At 35.7% G+C, this 16,404-nt stretch overlaps 4 protein-coding genes, 1 long non-coding RNA gene, 1 other non-coding gene and 1 pseudogene across 7 annotated transcripts; 3 read left to right on the top strand and 4 right to left on the bottom strand.

The window, feature by feature from the left end:
- Position 1: 1 nt before the first annotated feature.
- On the bottom strand, positions 2-83 carry TRNAS-GCU (transfer RNA serine (anticodon GCU)). Its single transcript has one exon. It is a non-coding gene; the product is annotated as a tRNA-Ser (tRNA).
- A 365-nt stretch (positions 84-448) lies between these two features.
- On the top strand, positions 449-2,565 carry LOC104745202 (lycopene beta cyclase, chloroplastic pseudogene; annotated as a pseudogene). Its single transcript, XR_015582278.1, has one exon. The product of XR_015582278.1 is annotated as a lycopene beta cyclase, chloroplastic pseudogene (transcript).
- A 3,031-nt stretch (positions 2,566-5,596) lies between these two features.
- Positions 5,597-8,084, bottom strand: LOC104745201 (tubulin-folding cofactor B). Its single transcript, XM_010466388.3, has 9 exons — positions 8,070-8,084; positions 7,853-7,973; positions 7,614-7,765; positions 7,337-7,455; positions 7,145-7,206; positions 6,931-6,972; positions 6,613-6,746; positions 6,253-6,322; positions 5,597-5,879 (listed from the first exon to the last, which is right to left on the bottom strand). The coding sequence occupies exons 2-9, from the start codon at positions 7,955-7,957 to the stop codon at positions 5,832-5,834; spliced, it is 732 nt and encodes a 243-aa protein (XP_010464690.1). The 5' UTR covers positions 7,958-7,973; positions 8,070-8,084; the 3' UTR covers positions 5,597-5,831.
- Positions 8,085-8,366: 282 nt separating this feature from the next.
- Positions 8,367-9,780, top strand: LOC104745200 (uncharacterized). The gene is made up of 3 exons (XM_010466385.3): positions 8,367-8,598; positions 8,806-9,070; positions 9,310-9,780. The coding sequence occupies exons 1-3, from the start codon at positions 8,367-8,369 to the stop codon at positions 9,527-9,529; spliced, it is 717 nt and encodes a 238-aa protein (XP_010464687.1). The 3' UTR covers positions 9,530-9,780.
- Positions 9,703-12,681, bottom strand: LOC104745199 (putative methyltransferase PMT6). Its single transcript, XM_010466384.3, has 7 exons — positions 12,243-12,681; positions 11,605-12,019; positions 11,230-11,519; positions 10,762-11,142; positions 10,426-10,672; positions 10,184-10,322; positions 9,703-10,074 (listed from the first exon to the last, which is right to left on the bottom strand). The coding sequence occupies exons 1-7, from the start codon at positions 12,385-12,387 to the stop codon at positions 9,907-9,909; spliced, it is 1,785 nt and encodes a 594-aa protein (XP_010464686.1). The 5' UTR covers positions 12,388-12,681; the 3' UTR covers positions 9,703-9,906.
- Positions 12,682-13,168: 487 nt separating this feature from the next.
- On the top strand, positions 13,169-13,617 carry LOC104745198 (uncharacterized). Its single transcript, XR_015582729.1, has 2 exons — positions 13,169-13,283; positions 13,361-13,617. It is a non-coding gene; the product is annotated as an uncharacterized LOC104745198 (long non-coding RNA).
- Positions 13,618-14,308: 691 nt separating this feature from the next.
- On the bottom strand, positions 14,309-15,493 carry LOC104745197 (putative calcium-binding protein CML36). The gene has a single exon (XM_010466383.2). It carries the CDS (start codon positions 15,189-15,191, stop codon positions 14,526-14,528), a length of 666 nt encoding a protein of 221 aa, XP_010464685.1. The 5' UTR covers positions 15,192-15,493; the 3' UTR covers positions 14,309-14,525.
- Between the last annotated feature and the right edge of the window lie 911 nt (positions 15,494-16,404).

The raw sequence follows: 16,404 nt of genomic DNA, 5'->3' as shown, positions 1-16,404 counted from the left end.
TCGTCGCCTGAGAGATTCGAACTCTCGCGGGAAAATCCCATGTACTTAGCAGGCACACGCCTTAACCACTCGGCCAAAGCGACTTTTTTGTTGTTTTGTTAATTCATAAAACATTTTACTATTGTATTACAATTTTGCTTTAGAATTGCAAATAAGTAAAAGTAGAAAAATTTGTGTCCGAATTTCTAACTTGCAGAGATTTGGCTTATAAAACTACTAATTCACATTTTTTGGGCTTTGTTATAAACTCATAATCATATGCGTAAAAAAAAGCAAAAAAGCATATGCATAAAAATCCAAAATTCATATATCTTCCCAAAAAGAAAAAAAAGTCTTCCCAAAAAGAATAAAAGTCAAAAAAAAAAATTAATTAGACAAAATGAAACATTGAACGTGGATAATGAATGAGAAATTCAATAACAACCATGTCCTTAATGCGTAAGCTAGTGGTGGTTACATGAGGTAGTGAGTGACTAATGACTAATGACCAAAAACGCAAACCAAACGGATCACACAAACCGAAAGCTAATAAATATAATTGTTGGATCAGACCCCACCACCACCACCACTACAGAACCACAAACACATTTTAGTACAATCACTTAAAGAGAGTCTCATCTCTCTCTCTCTCTTTCTGTGAGAGAAGTAGATAATTGTCTCCATCTCCACGAAGCTTACTGCTTCTGGGTAAGTTTTGTGGTCCTCTTTCATCTTTTTTATAGTATTCATCTTCGCAATCTCTCTAGTTAGATTTATATATCCGTTTGGTTTTTTCTTTACTTTCGATTTTGGGGGAATTCGATGGATACTTTGTTGAAATCACCAAACAAGCTCGAATTTTTCGTCCCTCAGTTTCATGGGTTTGATAGATTAGGTAGTAACAATCCAAACCCTTCAAGGGTTAAGCTTGGTTTGAAGAAAAGGGCTATCAAAATTGGCTCTGGTGTTGTTGTTGCTGCGAGTAGTACTAGTGCTGCTCTTTTGGATCTTGTTCCTGGAACTAAAAAAGAGAATCTTGATTTTGAGCTTCCTTTGTACGACACTTCCAAGAGTCCACTTGTTGATTTAGCTATTGTTGGTGGTGGTCCTGCTGGTTTAGCCGTGGCTCAACAGGTTTCTGAAGCTGGTCTCTCTGTTTGTTCCATCGATCCTTCTCCCAAGCTTATATGGCCTAACAACTATGGTGTTTGGGTTGATGAGTTTGAGGCAATGGATTTGCTTGACTGCCTTGATACAACTTGGTCTGGTGCTGTTGTCTATATCGGTGAAGGTGTCAAGAAAGATTTAAGCAGGCCTTATGGGAGAGTTAACAGGAAACAGCTCAAATCCAAAATGCTTCAGAAATGTATAACCAACGGTGTTAAGTTTCATCAGTCTAAGGTCACTAACGTTGTTCACGAGGAGGAGAACTCTACTGTGGTTTGCAGCGACGGTGTAAAGATTCAGGCTTCTGTGGTTCTTGATGCAACAGGGTTTTCCCGGTGCTTGGTTCAGTATGACAAGCCGTACAACCCTGGCTACCAAGTAGCTTATGGGATTATAGCTGAGGTCGAGAGCCACCCTTTTGATGTTGACAAAATGGTGTTCATGGATTGGAGAGACACGCATCTGGACTCATACCCTGAGCTTAAAGAAAGGAACAGCAAGATCCCAACGTTCTTGTACGCTATGCCATTTTCTTCCACTCGGATATTTCTTGAAGAAACTTCTCTAGTTGCTAGACCTGGTCTACGAATGGAAGATATTCAAGAAAGAATGGTTGCTAGACTGAAACATTTGGGGATCAATGTGAAGAGGATTGAGGAAGACGAGCGTTGTGTGATCCCTATGGGAGGTCCTTTACCAGTCTTACCTCAAAGAGTTGTTGGAATTGGTGGAACAGCAGGAATGGTTCATCCTTCAACTGGTTACATGGTAGCTAGGACTCTTGCAGCTGCACCAATAGTTGCAAAGGCCATTGTGAGATACCTTGGTTCATCGAGTAGTAACAGCTTGAGAGGGGATCAACTCTCTGCTGAGGTATGGAGAGACTTGTGGCCTATTGAACGGCGTAGACAGAGGGAATTCTTCTGTTTTGGAATGGATATTTTGCTGAAACTCGACTTAGAGGCTACTAGAAGGTTCTTTGATGCATTCTTTGATCTGCAACCTCATTACTGGCATGGATTCTTGTCTTCCAGGCTGTTTCTTCCGGAGCTGTTGTTCTTTGGGTTGTCGCTCTTCTCGCACGCTTCCAATACCTCAAGATTGGAGATCATGACTAAGGGAACTGTTCCTCTTGCTAAGATGATCAACAATTTGGTACAAGATAGAGACTAAGGAACCAGAAACTTAGATATATATGTTCTTTGGTTCTTGACTCAAAGGTATATCAACATTGCAAGTCGTCGTCGGATAATTGTGTATAAAGCGCAGATCATAAGTTGAATCCTTGTGAAATCAAACTGTTACTAGTTATTCTTCGTTAAAACTAATACATAGTGTGCTGCAGTGTGTTTTCACCAACTTTTGTAAAACCCAAAACTTGAGGCAAGATAAGATAAAAGAGTTGATGTTCAACACAAATAGCAAATCTTTTCAAACTCCTTACCATCCTTTTTCCAGTTATACCGGTTTGATGCTTCCGAGAAAATCTTATATTTCGTTTTCCTCAAAAGGGTCTCTTTCTGGATAATCACCAACCTGCAAAGAAATGGTATATACCGTTGGTGGTTGGGGTTGAAAAGTAGCTAATTAGAAATTACTAGCTGTGGTATCGGATAAGAATTTACATCAGAGTAAGAGATGTGGGAGCAAGCCACAAAGCCCAATACTCTAATATTAGGAACGTGCTCCTTTAGTTCAAAAAAAAAAAAAAAAGAACGCTCCATTAGTAAATTATGGTAATTTTTTTTTTGTCACACGATTTTGATAGATAATAAGCAAATATAACTGCAGAAAAAAACAAGGAAACCATATTCAACAAATTTAGTTTTCTGAATGCATCAAAAAAACATGAAGCTTGAAAATAGACCATAGAAAAAAATACGTACTTATTATATTACCATCCGGTAAAACCAAGATTTTTTATTATTATTCAAAACAATAAAAATAAAAAGAATTTTTGGATTCACTACCGAATAGATAAAAATATACATCACAATCGTTGATGAACCATAGTCCATAGGGAATCTTGTGACCCATTCTTCACTGAACATACGGATCCCATAAGCATACCCGTTGCAACGGTCATCAGAAAAACAAAAAGGTCGATGGCCACGTACATAGTGATAAATCGCTTTCCATTCTTTTTTTAGAAATTCTTTTATAATTGCAATATCGCATTTAAAATTATGTAATCTACCCAAATTTTTAATATGAAAACTCGAGAAATATTTCTTCTCCCTTTCAATTCCAGTTTATAATTTTTTAAAAAGAAAATTCAAAATAACTAAAAAAATCTACTAAGGTTTTTATCCGACAACGAACTTTCTTTCACAAAAGTACAAGAATGATATCCTCGCCTTTGGAGTTTAGTCATTTAAACATTTACCCCTAATATTTTCCCTAAACAATATTTTTGTTTGATTTTTATAATTTTCAATATTTGAAAAATCTAGTTAAGTTATATCCATTTCTTTTCTTTTGGAAATTCTTTTATAATTGCAATATCATATTTAAAATTGTGTAATCTACCCAAATTTTTAATAAGAAAAAAATAAAGCGTTCGAGAAATGTTTATTCTCCATTTCAATTCCAGTTTATAATTTTTTTAGAAAAAAATCAAAACCACTGGAAAAGTTTACCAAAGTTTTTTCTATCCACTTTTAATTTTTTTTTTTATAATTTTCAAAACTAAAGGAAAAATCCATCTGATTCCCGTCAGCTCCATAAATAAATTGTACAAATTAACCAATATACGCTTACTGTGTTGAATGTAAATGGTACTAGTGTACTGTGTGTTGTTATATAGTCTAGCCATACTTGTCACTAGGGTAATCATTTCTTTGCATATGCATCAGTAGATTTATTCACGGGAAAAAGATGGCTAACTACACGAAGTATTGGAGAATACATGGTCACACATACCAATTATACTATTGTATACTCAACTACACGAAGTATATGTATTACATGGCCACATACATGAACTATATGACGTTATGTGGTCAACACCATAAACATACAATCCGGTACACCGGTCAACTATCTCCAGCGAAGACCGATGTTGACTCCAGCGTTGACCAAAAAAAATATTAAAACTTTTTTTTCATTAAAAATCAAAAATAATAAATATTACATATAAATTTTTTTGTTTTTTCATGATTAAAAACATATCAATTGAAAATCTAAATATTTTTATATATTTCTTATGTATTCATTCTTAAAATTAGTAAATTTTTATTTTTAAAGCTAAATTAATGATTAAATAAAAATCATTAATAACTCTTTTCAAGATATCTATAAAGATATATATATATATAAATCTTTCATAATTAGATTATTTAAATACTACAAAATCAATAAAATCAAATTCAACTACTTTCATTAGAAAAATTATATGCAAAAGATTGAGTATATGACTCTTTACTCTAAAGTTTGCATGATAAATGTTGTATACAATTTTAGATACTTTTACTATAAAATTTACATACTCTTAATAACATGTAAACAACAACAAAATAAATTCACAATATTTACTTCTAATATATAAAAGATAAACATACAAAAAAATCATTTTAGCAAAACAATATATTTGATTTGAAGGTATGTTTGTAAAAAGGTATAGAATAAGAGTATTTTTGCAAATTCCTTTATATTACACCTTGAAAATAATTATCAATGATTTTTATTTAACTATTAGTTTAACTTTAACAATAAAAATTAACTAATTATAAGAATGAATACATTAGAGATATATAAAAATATTAAGATATTTAATTGAATATGTTTCTAATCATGAAAAACCATTAATATACTATTTTTTAAAAATTAAAAAAAAAAGTTTAGAATACATTATTTTAGTCAACGCCGGAGTCAACGTTGGTTTTCGCCGGAGTCAACGTCGGTCTTCATCGGAATCAGTTGACCTGTATACCGGATTATATATCTATGGTGTTGATCACATAACGTCATATAGTTTATGCATGTGGCCATGTAATACATATACTTCATGTAGTTAAAGATACAATAGTATACTTGGTATGTGTGACTAGCCATCTTTTTTCCATTCACTAGTGATTTCATATACTTACATTACATACATGACATACATATATTTTCTCTGCTTCACTTGGTCAAGAAGTAACCAATAAACTTACATAAATCGAAAATTTTAACCTAAAGTTTGAAGCTTTCATGATCTAAACTCGACGGTCTAGGAATTTTGATGCTCTTTGAGCTTTGTATCTGTGAAAAGCATCTTCAAAATAAAGAAAAGTATCTGTGTTTTGGAATCAAGAACTGTGGACTTGCAGACGGTACCGGAAGAGCAAGTACGTGAGCAGGCTGTACTAGATAGAGACTAAGATAAGGACCGGAAACTTAGATATATAAGTAGATCTGATTCTTTGGTTCTTGACTCAGTGGTATATCTAGATTGCAAGTCGTCGGATAATTGTGTATAAACCGCAGATCATAAATTGAATCCTTGTGAAATCAAACTGTTACTAGTTATTCTTCGTTAAAACTAATACATAGTGTGCTGCAGTGTGTTTCCACCAACTTTTGTAAAACCCAAAACTTGAGGCAAGATAAGATAAAAGAGTGGATGTTCAACACAAATAGCAAATCTTTCAAACTCCTTCCCATCCTTTTTCCAGTTATACTGGTTTGATGCGTCCGTGAAAATCTTATATTTCATCTTCCTCAAAAGGGTCTCTTTCTGGATAATCACCAACCTGCAAGCCAATATCAAGTTCATGAGTAGTAGAAATTGGTTTTCTTATTCAGTCTAGGTTAAGTGCTAAGAAACCAAGCCATACTAGGTCCAAACCATGTCCAGTAAGTCAAACTCCTCCAAAAGTTGGGTTGAGAGTGATAATAATACCCTTACGGATTTGTTAGTTCTATAGCTTACCTAATATGAACAACTTGGAAAGGTAAAAAAAAAAACATGTGTTGACATCTTTTTGAGAAACAGCAAATTCTACTATACAACGGATAATGTAGAGTGACTAAACCAGTTCGATTCTATGAAATGCAATAGGTCATTTCACAGGCAGAATGAAATAAGTAACTGTGAATGCTAAGACCTTCGAGAAAACAAAATACCTTTACTTTGTCAGGCCTGACCATACCACCATGAAGCGGAGGGCACTCAAAGAATCTTGTTCCTTTCACCCTGCAAATGTAAGCCAGTCTCAGATATGTATGTTCTTACAACCGAGCTTCCACAGAATGTAACCATGATGTTAAGAAAAAAGTGTATACAAGATTAAGACGCTTAAAGTGATACTAGGACAGAAACATGAGATGCAACTGAAATCAAGTTTCCAAAAGCAACTAAGCAAGAAAGGACTTTTACTTAAATTTGTTATAGAGTTTAACGGCAACAAATACAAATTAGACTTTTACTTCAATTTGTAATAGAGTTTAACGTCAAAATAGCATAAGACGAAAGAATTAACATACATGCCATCATGTTTTCCAAGGGGTTCATCATACTGAATTCCAACCCAATAGCCAGGACCCAAAGACTCTGCTCGTCCAACATATTTGACCATTCCTCTTTTCTCCCCAGGCTCAACTTGGCATCTATCTCCCACCTTAATATTTGACGGCAATGGTTTAAATTAAATTAGAAGCATAACGAGTTGAGAAAGAGCAGAATCAGAAAGGTCAGGTCTCACAACAAAGTTAACAGGAAAACTGGCTGACTAGCTCTTCAGTTTAAGGAAAAATAACATTGGTATTGGCACATAGATTTTCCATACAAAAAAACGGACTAACCTTGAAATTTGCACAGAGATCTTCCATATGGTTCTCCTTCGTCTGTTGAAAGGATAAAATTGGAAGAAGAAACCATAAGAACAATTGTATTCTTGAAGGACTTACTCTACCCCAAATACTTCTCCCAATGACTAAGCTAAAAGCTTCAGTTTCGCTGAAAGTTTGACAAGAAGCAAGAATTTGGCTTATAATCTATATATTCATTTTGCCATACCTTAGCCTCAGCAGCAACCGGATTTTGAGAAACTCTTTTTTCTTTGAATTTCCTAAAACTGTCTGGAATTTGAAAACAAGAACATATACAACCATCAGAAGAAATTGGCGGTGCTCCAACATATATTCAAAGTCACTTGATAGACAAACTTGTCTCCTTAAAGAGACAGATTGTATGTAGTAGAGAATTCACCAGTTCGTTTAGCATAATCCTCCTCTGAGATGTTATACTTCTCAACCAATGACGTATCTTCAAGCCAGCCACCAGTTGTGACAGAAGAAGGATCAAGATCTATGATGTGTAAGCGAAACCTATTGAAAGCAGCAGAAAAAGAACAATCAGATAAACTGATAAAACAAGAATCCATCAATCTAAATAGAGTTTCATGGAGTCAAATTGGCTCCAAGTTCTCTAAAGAAGCAAACTTTTGGCAAATGGCTACAAAGCTATGGGGGAAAACAGAAGTTACCCATCAAAAGGGGAGAAGAAACCAAGGGGTCTAGCATCATCACTGAGGAGTGCAACCTTTGAGCCAGATTCATCATAAAGCTCTAAAGCCATGGAATTAACAGATGTACCACATTTCTTCCATAGCTTTTCTTTCACAGCTTCTACACTCATCTACAGAACAAAACAGAGCTTTATAGATAGCACCACTACATATAATTTAAAAAACAGTTGGTGGAATTGTTCTGTGTCGAGACTCACTTGCGGAGAGAAACGAACATCAGCAGAGAAGCTTTTAAGGTTGGAGTGAGTAATGTGGAGATGTACAGAGTCATCTCCTTCCATCTGTAAAAGCGAAGTCGCCATTTTTTCACTTCTACACCTGACAATATAACTCTGTTTCAATCACTTATCTCTCGATCAAATCCAAAAAATCAAATTCGACTTTTTCTCGACTTGAATAACATAAAACACTTACCTTCCTTTGCTGATTTTGGAGCAAAGAGTTCGACTTTGTCAGAACTCGAATCGAATCTCGCCGGATCGGAGCTGAGAATAAAACCAGAGAGACGATAAAAGAAATGACGTCGTTTTATGCTGTTCAAAAAAGACTTGTTTAGATTTTAGCCACGTGTGCAGTCGTACTGTGTACTCGCCCGCAGATTAGTAAAGTCTTTTACATGCGGCCAATGATTACAATTGAGGACACGGCGAGAGAAACAAAAAAGGTAAGAAGATCACAGTGACGACGACGAGGAGGAGGAATATTCCGGCGATGGCGGAAGATTTTTCGGTGGTTGTGTTGGCTTCTGATCTAGGAATTGACGCTAGACCGTTCTTAACGAGAAGCGATGAGGTTGATGAACAAGAGAATTGGCACGATTGTCCTCAATACTTAGGAGATGATGAAGATTTCTCCGATCTTGATCTCCTCCAGTTCTTTACACTTCAAGGCTTGGATAAGTCCGGTCATCGGATTTTTCGCATCGTCGGAAAGTATTTTCCTGGTAAAATCACACTGTGACACTCTACACGCTTTTATAAATTTGGTCTTTAAGATATTGTGATTAAAGTTTCTAACTTGATTCAACAGTTGATCTTCTGATTAGTCTTTTTGGTGTTCTTATTTGTGTAAGCTAATGATGATCCGTTTGGTTAAGTTTAAATTTGATTTTTTGTTATTTAACTGGTTTCTCTTTGTGTACGATTTGTAGCTCGTGTTGTGAGTGCAGAGCGGCTGAAGAAGTATATATTCCAGAAGATATGCAGCCAATGTCCTGAGGGACCGTTCTGTTTGGTATACATGCATAGCACAGTGCAAAAGGACGATAACTCACCGGGTATAACCATCTTAAGATGGATCTATGAGGACCTTCCTTCGGATATCAAAGACAGGCTTCAAGTTGTTTACTTCATCCACCCTGGTCTTCGTTCCAGACTTGTCATTGCTACTCTTGGCCGCCTTCTTCTTAGTGGAGGGTAATCATTTCTTTTCATATGCATCACTAGATTTATTAAGTAACCTCCAACTTACGTAATCGAATATTGAACCTTTCATGATCTAACCCTCGAAGTCTAGGAATTTAATGTTCTTTGAGCTTTGTATCTGTGAAAAACAACTTCAAACGGTTGTGTGATCTACAGTAGATTACTTTTGGAATGAAGAACTGTGGACTTAACTGATTTTGTCAAAAACAATATCTTTTTCAACGTTGCAGACTCTACTGGAAGATCAAGTATGTGAGCAGGTTGCAGTACCTTTGGGAGGAAATAAAGAAAGGCCAGGTGGAAATTCCCGAGTTCGTGAACAACCACGACAATGTGCTCGAGCATAGACCATTAACTGACTATGGAATCGAACCGGATCCTTTCCAGTTAAGCGAGGTTCAGTCTTCATCGCTCTCGCTTAACCGCTACGAGAACAGATGGGTCTCATAGTAGATTTTTCTCTTTGTTGAGCTAGAACGGTCTATGTTTATGTTGGTTGTATAGAGTAATCTTAAGTACTGAATACTTCTCCTGTTTCAATCTGGTTTTGATTGTTTTTGGACCGAACCAACCAGTCCCAAGTCAGATATACATATGTAATCATTTTGGTTTGGTAAAGAAGATTGAGCCAGGGAAGAAGCCGGTTCACAGGTTAAAAAATACCAAAACTGTAGAATCAAATATTATACAAGAATTGCTTGCAGTCGAAGTAGAGTAGAGAGATCCCCACCTAATATCTAGTTAGACCCAATAGAGTATTATTATTGTAAAACTATCATCAGCTATAAGCTGCATCATCAGCAAAAAAGTGAAGCAGCAAAGCGAGTCTATTCAAATGAGATTGCCCAGAATCTCTTTCTGCAAAACAGAACATTCTCTGTTGTCTTCTTGTCTTTGTTTTTAAGCTGATGAGTTTCCACTTCCCACAAGAATTTTGGAGCCAAGTCTCGGATCCTCGAGATTATAGATTCCTCGTCTCTTATTATCACAAACCCCTGCTCAACCCGAAAAAAAAAACTCTCATTAATATGATCTGATGATGATAAAGACCAGACCACAAATGTTATTGATTCAACAGTAATGTCACCATTGTTGCAAACATACCTGAGGGCGAACTATGCGGTCCATCTCAAGCATGATGTCCTCTAGCAAACAACCATCTCCGTAGCTTTGGTAGTGAGAGAATACATGATTGGAATGCAGCAAATCATAAGTGCGTGGATATGTTGAGAACGGCTCACACCTAAGACACATTTTATTTTTAGTTAAGTGGTACTGACTGATGCTTGGCAAGGATCAGAAACAAAACAAGTGTTTGATAGACTAGAAGTACTATATCAGCTTACCAATCATGGAAAGCGCCATTTAAGCCTCTCTCGAAAATTGCAGGCAAGGTATCATTCATGGTTGCAGGTACTATGTTCATTACCCAAACAGGATACGAATTCATAGCTGCACCAAACCCACCAATGAATGCGTTCATGTCCATCACATTCCGCACTTCAGTCTCATTGACATTCATTAACCGCCAGTAATGATTCACTTGTTCTCTCCAGAAGACTGTATCTGATGTATATTCATCTTCACTGATGCCTGAATGTAAAGTTTTTTGGTAAAATGGTTAGGGAATCTAACAGAGCATAATGTCACCTCTTCAATGATTTTGACCATAAGAAATGTACCTAGTTTTCTTAGAGTCGCCGGATACGCAGCAAGACGTTCAGCTAACGAAGAGGGTCTCTCTTCTATTTGTCCACTACTAACTTGCACACAATCTTTAAGAGGAACTTTCCAAGATGGTTTTAAAACATCTTCCACATCACATAAACTAATGAGCTTTAGTTCTGCATTCTTCCTAAGACAAACCTCGTTCTCTTCTTTAATCCATATTGCAGTCTGTACCTCCCGGGAAATGAGCTTCCAGCACATTGCACTAGTTAAATTAACTAATTTATCCCAAATCATAGGATACTCTTTATCCTTTCTGTAAGCTACTGGTGATGAATACACGAAGTATCCATTGGGTCGAAGAAGACGATGAACTTCTTTAAGTAAGATGCCATCTGTAAGAATCAAATGCAAAGCTATCACTGCAAACAGAAGTAAGTCAACTTGTTTAACCAAATTTGACACAAGAATACATTACATACCATTCGCATGCCAGTCAACACGACATCTTGAACAATGAACCATCTCAAACGAGGCTGCAGGATAAGGCATTTGTTTGGTGGCAACAGCGGAAATCATTGCACCGATACCTCTTTCCAATGCAAACTGAATCTGGTTTTCATTACTGTCTTTGGGAGCAAACGACATTGTCTGTATACCTAAAGGAAGAAGATAAGCCGCAAAGCTGGCAACTCCACAGCCAACATCAAGAACTTGTACCACCCCAGCTGAACGCAAGTCACCTGTTTCATTAGTCATCATATTCCCCAACCTGAAGATAACATATATACAAAACTCAGTGCAATGCATTAGACCATAAACATTCACAGGGTATATAGAAGCTCATAAGTATCTACCTCTGTATGTATTCTGAAGCTCCATGCTTAAAATTAGCACCACCACCAGGGAACCACCAAAACTGACCTTGCTGATGCACCCAATTTTGCCCACCATTAACTTGAGCAAGATGATTATGATTCACATTACTTCTCCAAACATAGTCTCTACTGGTTGGCCATCTAATAGGTATCTTATAATCATTTGGCGGAGGTACCAAGCAAAAGAGGCGCTGCTCGAGTGGCGGGCAATGACTTTCGAGCTCTTCTCTTCTAGAGAGATTCAAGCTAGGAAACAGCTGATGCCTATAAGTGACATTGTGACAAGGTATATACTCATTGAGCTCCAATGGACACACATTCACCCCAGTTTCAGGTATCACTAGTGGTAATCTTCTGTAAGTAAGCTCTATTTTGTTTGTAAATTTCGAAGAAGCTACAAACACAACAACACCACATTGTTAGGTTTATAAAATTCTGCAACTTTAATCCCACAAGAAAACAATTCTCCAAGACAAGAATTGAGCATCGAAGACCAAAACTTAATCAAACCACGCAAATTAATTCCAAGAGAATCCAAAACGTAACGCATGCAGAGGAAAAAAAAAACTTGAAGAATGAAGAACAGAGAGATCAGAGAGAGAGAGAGAGAGAGGGACCAGATTGAGAAGAAGGTTGAGAGAGGTAAATAGGTTGGTTGTTTCCGAAGAGAGAGCCAGTGTAAAAGGATCCAACCATGAGAAAAAGAGCCACTATGATCGTCTGCCCTGATCTCGCTGCACCAAATACACAAGAGCCTCCCATCGTTATTTTCTCTCGCTCTCTCTCTCTTTCTTCTTCTTTAACTTCAAAGAACAATTATCGCTTCTTCGTCTTCTTCCTCGGGATTCTCGTTGATGATACTTTTACTTTCGAGTTTTGAGTTCAACAACCTAACCTATCAAGTAAGCAGAGAGAGAGACCTTCTTCACAGCCTCCTAGACCTTGTCACGTCCTCCTCTCACTTTAGACGTGTCAATACAAAAATTTTATTAGAGAAAATTTTATTCTTTCTTTTGAAACGGGTCTCTAGTATTTCTTAAGTTTTTAACACCACACAAAAATTTTGAGACCAGCCCGATTGATAAAATATGCGCCACACCTCTCTTTTTTATTTTTTATTTTTAATTACTAAGAGATTAGTACGTACATTCCCTCAGATCAGAGACCAGAACATTTTATACGGTTGCCTCTCAAGTGTCGTTTCTCGAACCGGCGACCTCTAAATTTTGCAAAAGAAAAAAAATGTTAATTATGTTAATTTTAGTGAAAGTTTTCATATTAATTATGATGATTTGAAGATTAATGAGATCGATTTGGAATAGTTATGGTATTTTCTTGAAAATAAGTTTTATATCGCAATCTCTATAAATCAGTTTTTGGAAACTTTTTTTTTTTTTTTTTTTTGGAAACTTAATAACCACTGATTGAAAAAAAAGTAAATTTAATTGACAAACGAATAAGGAAATAATTTACTTTCTTTCCAAATATTTATTGGACATGTAGGAACAAAGACTAAATAGTCACAAGTTGTATACAAATAGAAGGGGACTCCCTATAAATCCAAAATCATCTTCAAGTCAGACATAAAAAGTATTAAGAACAAAATAAAATGGAGAAAATTTCAGCATTCTTCATCATTCTCTTCCTTGTCTCGTCGTGTAAGTACTCTTCCTTGTAGTTTTCACTTGTCAATATCAATCCTTAGTTAACTTGCTAATACTAATTTATTGAACAGGCATGGTGTCAATGAGTGTTGGAGATATATGTAAAACGGACAGAGATTGTGTGGAGATTGGGTTTCCAAGATGTAAGAACACTGGAAAGATGCCAACTTGTTACAACGGATATTGCAGCTGTTTCGCTCCTCCAAGGCGTTTTTCTCCTCCTCCTCCCCCTCCTCCTCCTCCTCACTCTTCTACTCCAAACTCTCCTTCTTCATCAACCTCCAAATTCTGATCTGAATTCATATAATATTAATGAATTTTGATGCAACTTAATTCTTTTTTTTTCCCATGCAGCATATTTATGTTTTCCTTTTTCTAATTATCATTTTAGGGATAAAAATACTCCTTAATGGCTTCATTATTATATCCTCTACATACATCTCACGGAATCCAATATCAAACGGAATCATAAACTTTACATTACAGAGGAGCTGCGTTAACTTGACCAATTTGGTTAATTTGATATACAGATAACTATATAATAAACTAAACATTTAGTAAAAATGACAGTAGACAAAAAAAAAAAATAGAAAAAAATGTACAAAAAGATCTTTATATATTCAAAGGAAGAACATGCCTTTGAGGAATCTGACAAACATGGACCATTGTTGTTTATTTTACCCACTTAATCGATTAATGGAATATACAGTACTTTTAAAAATTATTGAAACTTCTGGTGCCCTCACAGTCACATGTTCTCTCACTCTATTAATGGTATAAATGAATTTTTGACCGATTAAAAATACTTGTTTCCAAAAACGACAATTAACTAAGAAAGCTTGCAAACTCTGCAAATTCTCGAATCTAAAATGCATCTTAAGAAGAAAAAATTTAAAAAAATTTGAAGGAGATGGTTAGATCTTTACAGTTTAGACATAGATTCTCCAATTTTTTTTTTTTTAAATGTGTAATCTCAAAACTAATTTAATTAAAAGCTATGTAAAAACAGAGAGAAGACGTAAGTGGAAAGATCAGTCTCATATTGCATCCATCACTTCATTCAGATTCCAGAATATAAACATCTACTAATCTCAAGAAAAAACAAACGATACTCATACTCATAAGTCATAACCCTAAAACAAAGGGCAAAAAGAGCTTCTTCATAGCAAAAGAACCACAAAAAAGAAACAGAGTAAGCAAAAAAAAAAAAAAACGAAGAAGAGAAAGAGAGAGAGATCAACGCTGAAGATCCATCATCATTCGTGAGAACTCAGTGAAGCAAACGAAACCGTCACCGTCCTCGTCAACATCAGCTATCATACGCTTACAATCATCTAACGTGCACCGCTCATCTCCTATAGTCGAAAAGACTCTAAGAAGCTCCTCAGCTGAGATCAAACCGTCACGATCCGCGTCAAAGAACTCGAACGTCTCCTTCATCTCAGCAGAGTCACGAGACGGATCCAAAGAGAGTACTACACGGCTCGCAAGCTCTTCTAAACGGATGGTACCGTCGTCTCCCTCCTCGCAACCAACTTCTTTGATCATAACGTTGATCTCATCCTCCGTCAATGGATCAGGACCGAGACGGGTAAGCAACGACTCAAGATCGTGTCTAGAGATGGCTCCATCGTTGTCTCTGTCGATCAGCTTAAACGCTTGGAGGATCTCGACGTATGAGTAAGGAGGAGGAGAAGGGTTGCAAGAAACCTCAGGGAGAATGCTAGTAGGCGTAACGGAACCGCCTCCTTCTCCTCCGTTACAGGATTTGTTAATAATAATACAGTCTTGGCCGGAAGAAGAGGAAGCAGATCCGAAGGAAGAAGTGGGGGATTTGGAAACTGTGGAACGGTCTTTGGATCTGATGAAGAAACGTTTTGGATTAAGTTTGGCGAGTTTCATATTTGGAAGAGAATGTTTTTGTGTGTTTTGTGATTTTGATTTGATGGTGAGATGATGAAGAGAAAAAGGTGATAAAGTGAATGTGTTTGATAAATGTGGGGGAGTGAAGAGTGATGATGAGTTACCCTATTGGCAATTTCCTGGAAGTTTCCTACTGAACTAACTTTATCTTGTTTTTTTTTTTTTTTATTATCTTTAGTTTATGTAAACTGTACTTTGGTTAGATTAACCGAATAGTACGTTTTTTTTCGTTGTATTTAGTTACGTGTTTCTAGGATTTTTTGGATGAAAATATCTTTGCCAAAATTGAATATTATGTAGTATTTCAAAAGTTTATGAGAACTCATAAACATATATACACACGCTGACACACATATGCTTTAAGTATAGATTTATTTTAGGATGAATATTGAATATCATCAAATATCATAATCCTGATTACTGACATTTGCTAGGGGGAGATAGTATTTCAAAACTTATAGTATAACGTAGTCATATAATTTAAAAGTTAATTCTTCTTGTTTCGTTATAGTTTCAAAAGTAATTTTTACCGTTAAAAGTAAAACTTTCCTATATATGTGTGTTTTAAACTTTTGTTTTCTTAAAGCTTGCTGATTTTTTTTAAAATTAATGTTGAAAATAAATCGAGTAGCTATAAATTGGGTAAAGTAATAACTTTCTAGAAAATTATCCACCTGTCCCATTTTTTTTTTTTTTTTTTTTGTGAAAAGTAGGGGTGGACATTTAAACCGAACCGAACCGAACCAAACGAACCAACCGAATCCAAACCGACCCAAACCAAACCCAATCCTATACTCCAACCATTCGGTTATGTTTCTTCCCAACCCAAATGGTTCGGTTCGGTTCGGTTTGAAACCGAACCGAACTAATAACCTAATCTGTTTTTTAAATTAATTAATAATACTATTAAAAATATAAATATGTGATCTTACCTACAAACGCTTGCATTTGGTTTCTATTTTACTTTATTTTAAATTTCTAATAAATTAACTAAATATAAATATAGATTTAATTATGGTTAATGTTAGGTATTTAATTTTAATTTTCTAATTTATTTGATTAATTAACTATTATAAAACCATAATCAATTTCATTTTGTTACATTAATTGATTTTTAAACCGAATTAAACCGAACCATACAAAAACCAAACCGAACCGAACCGAACCAAACATAAACCGACCCGAACACAAA

This window comes from Camelina sativa, chromosome 15 (genome assembly GCF_030686135.1).
Source record: "Camelina sativa cultivar CO46 ecotype springtype chromosome 15, ASM3068613v1".
Classification (NCBI taxonomy): domain Eukaryota; kingdom Viridiplantae; phylum Streptophyta; class Magnoliopsida; order Brassicales; family Brassicaceae; genus Camelina; species Camelina sativa.
Note: the sequence above shows the minus strand (reverse complement) of the source record. Positions and strands in the feature narration are given on the sequence as shown.

What these genes read in the sequence shown, in the direction of transcription:
- LOC104745199 (XM_010466384.3), bottom strand. Translation starts at nt 12,387, where the DNA reads ATGGGAGGCTCTTGTGTATTTGGTGCAGCGAGATCAGGGCAGACGATC. An exon ending in TCAACCTTCTTCTCAATCTG is followed by an intron (nt 12,020 to 12,242) that starts GTCCCTCTCTCT and finishes TTGTGTTTGTAG; the next exon opens with CTTCTTCGAAATTTACAAAC. An exon ending in ACCGCATAGTTCGCCCTCAG is followed by an intron (nt 10,075 to 10,183) that starts GTATGTTTGCAA and finishes CGGGTTGAGCAG; the next exon opens with GGGTTTGTGATAATAAGAGA.
- LOC104745201 (XM_010466388.3), bottom strand. Translation starts at nt 7,957, where the DNA reads ATGGCGACTTCGCTTTTACAGATGGAAGGAGATGACTCTGTACATCTC. An exon ending in ATGTTCGTTTCTCTCCGCAA is followed by an intron (nt 7,766 to 7,852) that starts GTGAGTCTCGAC and finishes TTTGTTCTGTAG; the next exon opens with ATGAGTGTAGAAGCTGTGAA. An exon ending in TTCTTCTCCCCTTTTGATGG is followed by an intron (nt 7,456 to 7,613) that starts GTAACTTCTGTT and finishes TGCTTTCAATAG; the next exon opens with GTTTCGCTTACACATCATAG.
- LOC104745197 (XM_010466383.2), bottom strand. Translation starts at nt 15,191, where the DNA reads ATGAAACTCGCCAAACTTAATCCAAAACGTTTCTTCATCAGATCCAAA.
- LOC104745200 (XM_010466385.3), top strand. Translation starts at nt 8,367, where the DNA reads ATGGCGGAAGATTTTTCGGTGGTTGTGTTGGCTTCTGATCTAGGAATT. An exon ending in CGTCGGAAAGTATTTTCCTG is followed by an intron (nt 8,599 to 8,805) that starts GTAAAATCACAC and finishes TACGATTTGTAG; the next exon opens with CTCGTGTTGTGAGTGCAGAG. An exon ending in CGCCTTCTTCTTAGTGGAGG is followed by an intron (nt 9,071 to 9,309) that starts GTAATCATTTCT and finishes TCAACGTTGCAG; the next exon opens with ACTCTACTGGAAGATCAAGT.